This window comes from Rhinichthys klamathensis, unplaced genomic scaffold (assembly GCF_029890125.1).
Source record: "Rhinichthys klamathensis goyatoka isolate OS25496 unplaced genomic scaffold, OSU_Roscu_1.1 h1tg000613l_1, whole genome shotgun sequence".
NCBI lineage: Eukaryota > Metazoa > Chordata > Actinopteri > Cypriniformes > Leuciscidae > Rhinichthys > Rhinichthys klamathensis.
In genome coordinates, this window is record NW_026607066.1 from 645,935 (window position 1) to 659,117 (window position 13,183).

Below are 13,183 nucleotides of genomic sequence, written 5' to 3' on the forward strand. Positions count from 1 at the left end.
ATTATCATTTAATTGGTTATCACATGTTCAAGAAACCAGGCTGAATAGTTAACGGAGTTGGTCCAAGGTTCTCAATTCAACAACTCATTTAATCTTTTGAGAATCGTCTTTCGTCCAAGTTGAGTCGCGATTCGCGAATCGATTAATCCACTCACAGTGAATGTCTGTTCACACCACGGACAATGACTATTAAGATTACTGTCTGTGTCATAACTATAAAGTTTTAATATTTCTTAATTCTATGAGAACAGGAAAGTCCTCACCACAGGTAGGCTATTATAATAATGATAGAGAGGAAAGATATGGATTTAATCATTTTCAGAGCAATTATTTTCCTGCTGATGGAGGACAAAAACATTGACAAACAATCAGAATTAATCTAACTTTAAAGAGCTCAAGCACATATAGCAGCATACAACATAACTGCAGCTGGCTCTTATAATAAACAGAATGCTATGGTCCGATGGCGTGGATGCTAATAGTTATTTATAGTGTGAATGGGTTTAGAAGCTTTTTGAGTGCAATGTGGATTTTAATGTGGCAAAAAGTAAATTAGCCTACTTTAATAGTCAAACAGCAGAAATGTTACAAAAAAGTACTGAATTTAAGTTTACGATCCGGTTATGACAGTTTTATCAACATGCATGCAGAACAGTTAAAAATTCAGCTGTCAGTGACAACGTCGGGACGCAATTATGCAAATAGAACTGAATCAGTTTTTTTTAACCATTTGAAAGAACCGATTTGCGGAATGACTCTGACTTTCCATCATTGTTGTGATGCCTCACTCGCTTGCTTGTTGTCAATAGGATGTTACTTTTGGCTGAATCCATCTTATTCTACGGCACCATTTCAATTAAATCAATATCGTTTCCTCCCTCACCACTCGTCCATTTGAAGCAGCCTCCATTAAACTGATTTCTTTTTCTTCATATAATTGATTTATTCATCCGTCTAAGTTCATATAGTAGGTCATCAGTCACAAAGGTTGTCTTGTTTTAATTACTTGTGTCACTGTCTATATTATGAGCTTCTAAAGTCATAAACGCTAAGATATGTGACTCTACTACAGTAGTATGGTCTTCCTGTGAATACAGATGTCGTGTATTTTATATTATTGAAGCCCAAACTAATTTAATGCCACAAAACAGTGCTTTGAATATGAAATTGACAGAATTATTTGTCTTTTTTTTTAAAACACCAGTGTTTAATGTGGGAAAAGTACACACAGTTGCATATGCACAAAAGATAAGTGAGAAAAGAGGGTGAATTGGCTTTCACTAGCATCCAGCTGTGACCAGATTCTCCACTGTGTGATGCCCTTTAGAAAGGTTATTTAATTCATCCGGAATGATGCCATGGAAAAGCCTGGGAGCCTCACCAGAGACTGGAATTTTGTAAAATCTACAGCCAGTACATTTTAATTTGAAAGTTTTTGTAATTTTGTTGTGTTTTGTTATTGTATTAGTTTAAATATTTATTCGTTTTTTAAAAGGTTAATTGTTTTTATCAACCTTCCTAGTTTTAGATTTAGTTATTTTTAGTTAAATGTTTAAATAAAAAATAAATAAACATTTACACTTTTAAATTTCAAGGAACAGTTTTTTATGGTTTTAGTTTACTATAACAACCTTGGCGACTGCAGACCTGGTTCCTCGCTTATTAAATGGCAGTTGTATTAAAGATGACAATGCCACTGTTGTCTAGCAATAGGCTATTGTTAAAAAGAATTAGATTGTCTGGTTGTGGCACAGGCCTGGTTTTTAAGGGGATAAGTTTCCCTCAAGCTAGACAGAAGTCCACATCTGTTGTTGTCTGAACAATTTAAAAATGCAATGATTAACCCACAATAAGCAATTGTCCGATCAGATCATAAATCACATTTACCCCGTTCCGCTTGGATGCCTCAGGGGCATAACAACCTTCTGTGTCATCCCTAGATTACATTCCCAGTCTTCCATATTTGCTATGTAGGACAAATCCTTTCTAAAGGCTCTCAGTGCAGGCTTGTAGATCACATTGACTGGGTTTTAGCATGACGTTTGTAATGAATTCAGCATGCGTAGTTGCAACCCGGCATCCTTTTTAATTCAAATCACATTTAGATGATTGGAAGAGCATTACCGATGGACCGTGCAGTGGTATTGAGCCTGGAATTTGCAGTCATGTGCGAAGCAAAAAACGTGGAACGTTTCACTCAATCCTTTTTTTTATGTGTGGTTATGTGTGGTTAAGGACTGAGGAGGGAGTTACGGTGACCTAATTTTTGTCCAGTTCATTTATCTGGACCAGCCCGGCATCTCAGTGGAACACTTTCAGAGTCATCTTAGAAATCTCAGTTCAGCTAAATGTTCATCCCATGCATTATTAGTTATGATATATATTAAAGTGTTCTGAGAGAAGACTACACTTCCCAAGAGTGCTGGATTGCTGTAGCAATTCCTTTTTTGTTTTCTGGCCTGCCCTTATATCTTCTAGTTATGCTCTACACAGAATGACTAGTCACTGTGGGAGAGAGCGGATACGTTTCTCAACAGTGTTTGGTATTCACAGATGGCCTGTTTGAGGGCCTCTATGTTCCTGTGAGTTTTCAGTATTAGTGTGAGTTGTGAAGTTGCCAGTTGCCACCCTCAAGTAATGCAGGTGAATTGTCCTTGCTCAAGGGTGTTGGAACTGCAGAGAGACCAGCTGCATGGCCTATATATAAGTCTGCTCACCGATTACCTCCGACAGAACCTTCCATCTACTCTCTGAGTCTTTCATTTTGATTCAAGAGATGCTTTTTAAACTACTTGAGGTTCATGCAGGTTTCAAAGCACTTCATCCATTTATAGGTTGTTGTTGTTTCACCCATTTATAGGTTGTTGTTTCCTACTTCTTAAATATTTATAAGTGAACTATTGTGTTCAAGGCAAGTGTCTCCCAACCTTTTTTGTCTAATGTACCACCCCCATAGCCCCTTTAGTAAATACCCCTTCATTAACGCCAAGGAATGTTCCTTTTGAGTTATATTATACTGGAATGTAATTTGGGATCTGCCTCCTCCATCCATTCAACAACCGATGGATTGAGCCAAGCCTCACCATACTTTTTTTGTATAATCCATTTCATTCAGATGTACATTACAATAGGGAAGAAAAGATCCCTTGCTTGATACTTTGTTACATTTGGACTTTAATGTTATTAAAGTGGCCATTATAATGAGACACTTGAGGTTGTTTGTTGTCCACATGTATTGACCATTTTGCTGCCTATTATAGTGAAGCTTTCCCTGAGAGACCTAGAGAATTTGTTAAAAAAAATCCAGATGAGATGTTGAACGAGTGAAGTCATTTGCACTCTTTCTGGTATTTAAGACTCAACTAGTATAAAATGTCATATCACTCTCAAGTGAATACACTGTCAGTTCTGCAAATTTTATTAAGATATGAATTACAGTTATACAAGTGTTACATTTTCTTATTTTTAAGAAATCAGTACTTTTATTCGGTAAGGACACGGTAAATTGATCAAATGTGACGTAAAGGCACTTATAATGTTACAAAAGAATTCTATTTCAAATAAATGTTGTTCTTTTGAACTTTCTATTCATCAAAGAATCCTAAAAAAAAATCCTGTATAACAGTTTTCTATAAAAAATATTAAGCAGCACAACCGTTCAACATGATCAATAATAAGAAATGTTTATTGAGCAGTAAATCAGCATCTTAGAATGATTTCTGAAGGATCATGTGACACTGAAGACTGGAGTAATGATGCTGAAAATTCAGCTTTACCATCACAGGAGTAAATTACATTTTAAAATATAAAGAAAATAACTGTTTTCTATTTTCATTTAATTAGTTTTTTGATCAAATGAATGCAGCCTTGATGAGCATGAGAGAGAAAATCTAACTAACCCCTAACATTTGAACTGTAGTGTAGGTTCAACAGAATCTATCTTTGCCCAATGGAAGCAGTTTAAATACTCACCTGCTTATGAAACTACATGAACAGTTATAATCGAGCCACAGTGGGGTCTTGTGTAGTTGAGCTAAAGTCTTCATCTATTCAAGAATACATAACGCAGTGGTGGGACATTTAATATTTGTAGGATTAAGGAAACGTTGCATGTTTTTAAAGCAAATCCCAAGGTCACTTGTAGTCTGATTAACATGTATATGCTGGATTAACATGTATATTACATTATCAAGGTCTGTTAGTCAGACTTAACAAAAGTCCTGAGTGGACTGATGTGATTTTAGTCAGATTAAGGTATTATTTACGTGACATTTTTAAAAAGACAAATAATTGTTTTATTTAGAATGAACTCTCACATTTAAGTGCTTTTTAATGCACTTAAATCTTGTAGAGGAAATTATACCATGACTCACTCTTTATATCCTTAGGACAATAGAGGCATGATAACAGATTTGCTGATGACTTAAACTGAACCAACAGGATCTTTTTTTGCCTTGCTTCCATAGCAACTAGAGTTTTTTTGACGTAGATGAACATGTTCTTAAGTTAACCATCTGGCCAAATGTGAAAACGTCAGTCAATCATTGGGTTACTGGCCGGTGTCTGTCTTTGACACCTTGCAGCCTGTCAGGCCTCTGAGGTGCTAATGGGATTGGCCCTAAGTGGGCGGCTTGTTTTCTCTTCCTTTGGTCTAAGAGGTTAGTTAATCTGACCAACTGGCCGGCGTGCTTGAAAAGTGTGGTTTTGGCAGAGCTTGACGCCTGTGTCTGCTTGTCTGGACGCTAACCAGACGCTGCGTGTTTGACTGATGGAGGGTGTGTTTCATCGTGACATGAATCATTGGACGTGTTGTGGGTTTTTGTTGGAATCTACGGGTCGCCCTTGGTTATAACCAAATGTGGATATGTTGATTGACAAAGTAAAAGAATATAAAGAGAAAAGCTGGATGGGAGAGTTGCTTGAGAATAGAGCTGCACGATTAACCGTTAAAAGATTGTGATCTCGATTCAAACACCCACACAATCTTATTCATAAATGACACAGATTCGCCTGTTTCTATGAAACCTTTGACAAAATCACAGCGGCACATTCAAATCTGCGTAGGAACTGCCACTGAGCCAGAGAGAGCATTTGTCATGTATATAGGTATGAAACGGCTTCACAAATAGTCTTTTCAACCGTACAATATCAATATTTCTGTTGCAATTGTTCATATTATCACAGAAGTACTTGGATACAAGTTTACAGTTCGGATATTAAAACTGATGTATTCAGTAGCAATCAAATTTGAGTAAATGTCTTTATTCAAACTGATTTTTTCGACTGATAAATGTTCATTTTTAATGTTATCGTTATCGGCCCGATAAGAAAATTTGACCGATTATATTACAACCAATAAATAATGGATTATTTCCTATAGCTGAGACACTTCAGATGCGCACTGTTCGCCATGATGGTTTTGAATATCTTGAAATATGATTGGAATCATTTCTAAAAAAGGAAAATACAGTTAAGTGCAACATGTGCTGTCATATAGGCTACATACAATTATAATGAGAAGATTATAATTGTATTTTAATGGTGAGACTATTGTTTTTGTAATCAGGCTCCCAAAAACTATATGTATGTTATGGGCTTTCAAATATAAGGAATTATCGTGTATCGCCCCAAATGTTCATATCGGTGCATCCCTAGTACTATTGTTTTATTTACCAGTTGGTTTCTTTGCCATTTAGGAAGATCTGTCTCCACTGTAAGTGCCCTCGTGAGGAGCATGTTGTGACCGCCATGCCTCTAGAGATGGAGAAGACCGTGACCAAGCTGATGTATGACTTCCAGAGGAACTCTACATCCGACGATGACTCCGGGTGTGCTCTGGAGGAGTATGCCTGGGTGCCGCCCGGACTCAAACCTGAACAGGTAACGCTATTTACTGCCCAGTACCCAAATCACATTTATACTTCCATTCCACAGTTTAGGGTCAGAAATTGTATTTATAAAAAAAAATATATATATATATATATTTTTTTATTCAGCAAGGATATGTTAAATTGATCAAAAGTGATAGTGAATATTTTTTTTTAGTGTGAAGAACATTTTAATAGACTACAGAGACCTTCTCCACTATAAAGAAGAATTTGTGGAATGGAAAGTTTCCATAGACGTTAAAGGTTCTTAAAGGAACCATCAGTGCCAATAAATAATCTTTATTTTATGTATTAAAATGATTTTTGAAGAATCATGTGACACTGAAGACTGGAGTAATCGGTGCTGAGAATTCAGCTTTGCCATCATAGCAATAAGTTACATTTTTACAATATATTAAAATAAAAGTTATTTTAAATGTAATTTTTTTACAGTATAATTTTTGATCAAATAAATGCAGCCTTGATGAGACTTCTTTCAAAAACATAAAATAATCGTACCAACCCTAAACTTTTGACCGGTAGTGAATATTTATTTTTTTAAATGGATTGATAAATGGAATGCAGTATATTAAAGACAGCTTTCATTGGTATGTTTAAAGAAGCATTGAGGCATTCTGCATGAAATTTTGACAAGGTTTTAAACGTTTGGAAGTTAAATACCCTTGAGATGAATGCCTCTTTATGATCACTCATTCCTGCTGCACTGGTTTTTGTTACTATAGTGATGCTCTGCTTCAGAAGGTTGGTGTATGAAGTTTATAAGGCTGGTTTAAGGAAGGTTTATATCTACTGGGTGCTTGTAGAGCTCTTTACGGGCCAGTGAAATCATTTATAGATGTGAGTTTCATTTTCATGATGAACTGAAGAAAGTCTTAACGCAACAGCAAAACGGGTCAATAAGTAATAAAGCACCTCCACCATCTGCAACGGCTGTCGGCCATATTGTGTCTATGGAGGTCACGTGATGTGCTTCTGATCAGCTCACATTTGCCAGACTGAACGATCCTATCTAGGAAAGATAATGAAATTGATGGTCGACGTTAGACTGATATATTATGAAGCCTTTTTATCATCTCTTGTTTATTATAAATACTTGATAAAAATGATGGGAGCCAGTGTAGAATAATCGCCTTTAGATATTCTTTATTATACTGATAAATGATTCTCTAGGCTGTATTCCAAGAGCCCTTGGTTTGTAGTGGCTCTGGTTTAAGTCAATACCAACAGTTTTTGCAGCATTAAGGCAGATGGATGGGAGGAAGTTGCTGGGATACAAGAACTCGGTGTCCATGCATGTTATTAGCAAGCTATTAATTATGCCTCTCTCTGTGCTTTGAAAGCTGGTGTCTGCAGTTTCACCCAGAGACAGTGATTACCTCAGGCCATGACAAATTAGCTTTGCTTAGACATAGAGTGGAAATTTAGGCCATCCACATCCATAATAAGATAAGATGGCAGATCCCTGCTGTGCATTTCTGAACATTTGGGATCTGGTTTAGAACAAGAAATCTGGGTTCGCTTTATTTTTAAAATCACATTCTGTTGAGTATAAGTAACGTTGTTCCTACATGCCTACTAACTCTATTAGTAGACTGTTAGGGTTAGAATAAGTTGACATGTAGTTGCAAAGTTACTTATAGTCCACAGAATGTTCAAGTACATGTACACATGATTTGCTGTAGCTGAGGTATTTAGGAACTGATTATTTTAGCTGCATGGTCAAACTTTTAAACCCGGCCTTTGCTTCATTTCTCGGATTCATTTGAAAGATTCAATGCCTTGCAAAGTCATTATCCACCAAAAATGTTTGACAAGACACCGGCCTTGTTTGTTTCCAAAATCTCTGTGGCACATGTTTACATGAGTGAATTAGTCGAGTAATCCAATTATCAGTTTTTAGAAATGTAATGGTCCATTATTTTGAGTCAGCTAAGCAGATCCAGATACACATGTCACAATACATGTTGAATACAAATGACTCTGAACTGGTTCGTTTTAGTGAATCAAGAATATACTTCGTAAACCGTGTAGTCTGATTTACAATCAGTTGACTCGTTTATTTTTTATCAAGTGTCTTGTCAGTTTTCCTCTGGCCAACGAACGAACAGTATATGATTATGATTCAGGCAGCATTATAGGTCACAAGTCATATTGGTTTGGAACATTCAGAATATTTATCCAGTTCCATCTCATTGTACTTAATTTCTGTAATTACATATAATTACACTGGTGTTGACCCTTCCATTACCCCTTAACCCTAACCATACCACCAAACCTGTCCCTAACGTACCCGTGTTCTACCTTTATAGCAGCAAAAGTGCAATAACACCTTTGTGAGCCAGTTCTTTTAATGTATTTGTTTTTTCTTCAACAAATTATGGTGCATATTTACTGTGTCATCCAGTGTCTGCTATGTCTCCTTTCTCTGATCAATGGAAAACAGCTGTTTGGGCTCTGGTTGGTTTGCCCTCAAATCAAGAGCATTTGCATTTTCTTCACCCTCTCTCTCTGTCTGGCGCAAAATGCAGTTGCCAGATCCCTTGACACTGGGGCGGGTTGCCAGATCCCTTCCTGCTGATTATAGTTATTTCCACAAGCTGTTCCTCTGTGTGAGTGCTTTGGGCTCTGGGTCCATGTCCTTCTGATCGCTGCGTTACAACAGTTCTTTTGCTGGCCCTGGGAGTGTGTTATTGTTGGATGTCTCCACTGTAATTTACCAGGACCAGACCACAGTTGGTGTTTCGTGTAATTTTTCAACTATCCCAAAAGAACCTCTGCATGAGTCCTTCAGAAACCCCTTGCTGACACTGTACCGGCCAATACAAGCAACAGAAGAGCAATCAGCTCGTTTAAAGAGACAGCTCCTTATTACAGCGAGGCATTAAACACCGGACATGGATGGAGTTCTGAAAACAAATCCCACGCGTTACAGAAGAAGCTGATCGTTTTGTTTTAGACCGTATCCCAAATGTTTCCTGGCTCTTCTTGTAAAACACATTTTGATGGGACTCTGAGATAAGTAAAGTGATTTACTTAGTTTAAGTTTAAAACTAACTTTAGCTGGAAATCGCTATAAAAAATCTCTATGAAGCCAAAACAATCTCTGTTTGAACAATCTCAAAACCGTAAATTGTTTGTTTATCTCTGTAAAGCTGCTTTGAAACAATCTCCATTGTTAAAAGCGCTATATAAATGAAGATGACTTGACTTGACTTGACATAAGCAGTATTTCATCTGTGTCTTTACATATCACTGGTTCACACTGCTCGGTAAAAACACAATATAAAGTAATATGACATTCATGTTGTTTTTTAAAGCTGAATGTCATTTTTGCACCCCTAGTGACACCAAATGGAACTGCAATCTGTTTCAATTAAAAGTACGATTAGTATTTAGTAAAATTATTAGCTTTTGCTGTTGTATCAGTTGCTGTGAAATGTCATGTGTAACAGCAACTGATATTTTGGTATTCGATGACAACTATAAATCTAAAAATGGGGTGTAATAGGCTATATATATTTTTTTCTACTTTCTTAGAAAACAGTAATTATTTTTGCAGTGTTATTTTTATATAATTCATATACTATATAAGTATTTAATAATATTTTGAATTAGCTTTTTATTATAAAAAATTGTATTTTAATTTTAACAATTTAATAAGTAATTTAATTATGTTCTGTCATTTTATTTTTTTATATTTCTACATAACTTTAATTTTAGAATTTTGGATTTTGTAATATTAAAACTTTAACATTTCCAATTTTTGTGTACGTTGTTTTAGTTAAAATTTTTAATCTAATTTATTTGATTTTATTTCCGCTTCATTTCATTTAACAAAAGCTATTTTTTTGTTATAAAACTGTTTTTGCAGGTATGTTCAGACATAGTGAAAACGCTGCTTGCTTAGGCTTTATTTCATTACAGTTTCTCAGTTGTATTCAGCACTGTTTCTTATTCCTGGTTGTTTATATGGTATGGCGACAGAGGCAGATGGTCCCTGCTTTATATCAGATTAAGCCATTAGGCCATCAGATCTGTGTAATAGGTTTGGACGAGTGGTCTGAGGATGCAGAACCTTATTATGGCTCCTGCTAAGTCTGGATTCTTCACTGGCCTGTTTGCGTTCCAAAAAGTACTTCAGCCACGAGTCAACAGACAATTATATTATAGTGTAATGTAGACTCGTGCTCTCATTATTTGGCCAATTATAAAATGAAATGTGTGATGTAATTACACTTAAATTTCATTATGTTGATTAGACAACTGTGATAATGATAATGTCCATTTTCATTCAAAAATGTAAAGCTACGGTTAATTAAGCTGGGATGAGATCTGGACATGCATTCTTATCATCTTTAGATAAAGGGTCCTCCATTTAAACACGTCAGGGGGGATAGAAGGGCCGATTCCATTAACTCGTACATTGCTCATCCATAAATCACTCTGACTGTTATAGCTGCGTGTGTGAAAGGTGAGGACCTTGGGCGAAATAGGGGGAAGGGGTTAACACCAACAGGGATATAGAAATTCCACCCCTGTGTTCATGATTGTCTCACCCAAGTGCCAAAATCCAAGTGTTTGATTTAACAAACCATGTGAAAACAAGACTTGGTGGCCCTCAAACCTTCTGGTGCTTTATTATTAATGTTTTATCATATTTATTTATTTACTTTAATAATAATCATAAAATTATGTGTAAATAATCGTAATTTACTAGTTATTCACCCCTGTGTTTGTGACTCGCAAGTAACAAACTGTGCAAAAACCTGATGCTTTATTTAATAAAATGTATTATTATTATTGTTATTATTAAAAGGCATCAGTTTACTAGCAATAATCGCATCAAAGAAATTCATTTAGGCATTTGTGATTTTGGCACCAAGTACTTGCTGTTTTATTTATTTGCTAGCATGAAATCACCCCTCCAATTTGTGACTACAAACCACTTGAAAACAAGACATCCCACTCAAACCTGCTTTAGCAAAATTTCCTTTATGTATTTAAACGATAATAATAAATCTATATTATTATTATTTAATTTTAATTGTTCTCCAATGTCATTCCAGGTACATCAGTATTACAGCTCTTTGCCGGAGGATAAAGTACCGTACGTGAACAGTCCTGGGGAGAAGCATCGCATCAAACAGCTTCTGCATCAGCTTCCCCCACACGACAATGAGGTAAGATCAGCTTGGGCTCTTGCACGAAAAGGTCACCTCTCAAAAAGCATGTATGTTTGTGTGTGCCATTAATTTTCACACGTGTCTGTCCATGTTTACGTGACAGCACTGACCTGAGCTCTTGTTGTGCAGGTGCGATACTGTAACAGCCTGGATGATGAGGAAAAACGAGAGCTGAAGCTCTTCAGCAACCAGAGGAAGATGGAGAACCTGGGCCGCGGTAACGTCAGGCCCTTCCCGGTGACCATGACTGGAGCTATCTGTGAACAGGTGTGCAAAGTGTTCATTTGTGTGTGTGTCTGTGGCATTAAAATGAATCATAGTTTGGGGTGGAGGGTGTTGTGGCCACAGGAAGAGATCAGCTTCAGTGGTTCATTGAAACTGAAAATAAGCGGCTAAGAACAAAACTACCATTGTCGGTTTTAAGGCTTCCTTTATAGGTTTTATGTGTAAAGTTCACCTGGGATGTCATGCTAGTGCCAGTAAGTGAATAAGAGCTGAATCTAAGCTGGATATGCATGTCTGTGACCACCTGCCTTGTTTCTCTCCCCTTCTGTTACCTCTCAGGAACAGATGTCTCACTGACACAGTTTGGCTTTTTATTTGGTGCATTTTTAAAATGTATCCTCTACTGTGACACTCTTAAAGATTTAAGCCCCCATTTAGCTCCCAGTTCTGTTGAAAAGATGCAGTTTTTCCAATAAATATTGGTCTCGAAGGTGATGGCCATGCATCTGCCTGGCCCATTAAACATTTGCTGACTCTCCACATAATGCAAGATATTGTGAAATGCTGAACGAGGCCTTTAATGAAGAATCCAGCTAATGTCAGCTGTTCCTATATATATACAACCAGATAGAATATGGTGGCCACTTGTTACAAATTCTTTATTTTCTTTTTTTTGCTTTGTCTGTGGATATGCAAAAAATATGCACACTTTCATACACAAGTTTGGGTTTGGTAATTGTAAAGAAATTAATACTTTTATTCAGCAAGGATGCATTAATTTCATCATAAGTAACAGGAAAGACAATTATAATCCTACAAATGATTTCTATTTCAAATAAAGGCCATCAAAGAATTCTGAAAAAATGCATCACAGCTAGCAAAAAATATTAAGCAGCACAACTTTTTTCAACATTGATAATAATAATAGAAATGTTTCTTAAGCACCAAATTATCATATTACAATGATTTCTGAAGGATCATGTGACACTGAAGACCGGAGTAATGATGCTGAAAATTCAGCTTTACCATCACAGGAATAAATTACATTGTAAAATATATTAATATAGAAAACAGTTATTTTAAATTGTGATCATATTTCACATTATCACAGTTTTTATTATATTTTTTGATAAAGTTAATAAAGCCTTTGTGTGCATAGGAGACTTTCAAAAACATAAAAAACATTTAAAAACTTTTTTTGCAGACTGGGTTGTCTGATCAGAGTGGAAGTTTACATAGGATGCATTCTTAAAAAATAAAAGCCTGATGCAGAAATACAGAGGTCTCCCCCCCCCCCATTTTAAACTCCCTCCTTAAGCATGTATATTGAAATTGTATATTTTAGTTTTTATATCTAATCATTTGGTGGACAACTAGTCGATCTATAAACACATCTGTTCATAATATTAGAGTCTCAAGATAATGAGTATTGATTTAATCTTGTACCCTGCTGCTAAATGACCTATAAATGTCAACAAGACTCTTTTTAACCCTTTAACTCTCTCACATTTTTAGTGTGGGGGACAGATAAACGGAGGTGACATTGCCGTCTTTGCGTCACGTGCGGGCCACGGGGTGTGCTGGCACCCACAATGCTTTGTGTGCAGCATGTGTGACGAGCTGCTGGTGGATCTTATCTACTTCTACCAGGACGGGAAGATCTTCTGTGGTCGCCACCATGCTGAAAGACTCAAACCTCGATGTTCGGCCTGTGATGAGGTTAGATACTCTCACCCTGCTATTACAAGACATGAACCTCTTAACATTAGTATGTATCTTGTACGTGATAAGTTACCATGGCTGCCTAATGTAAAACTGCAGATATTTGGAATATAGTCCTTTTTAAGTCAAATAAAAAATGCTAAATGGCACAAAACATTTTGAATC

General features: G+C 36.3%; 1 protein-coding gene across 4 annotated transcripts in view; it reads left to right on the forward strand.

The window, feature by feature from the left end:
* prickle2b (prickle homolog 2b) overlaps window positions 1–13,183 on the forward strand; it is a 102,710-nt gene that overhangs the window by 84,773 nt on the left and 4,754 nt on the right. For all 4 annotated transcript variants that reach the window (XM_056240785.1, XM_056240784.1, XM_056240783.1 and 1 more), the window contains 4 exons: window positions 5,697–5,880; window positions 10,955–11,068; window positions 11,201–11,338; window positions 12,812–13,015. In XM_056240785.1, coding sequence (XP_056096760.1) covers window positions 5,697–5,880; window positions 10,955–11,068; window positions 11,201–11,338; window positions 12,812–13,015 — 640 coding nt within the window. The remainder of the gene's footprint in view (window positions 1–5,696; window positions 5,881–10,954; window positions 11,069–11,200; window positions 11,339–12,811; window positions 13,016–13,183) is intronic.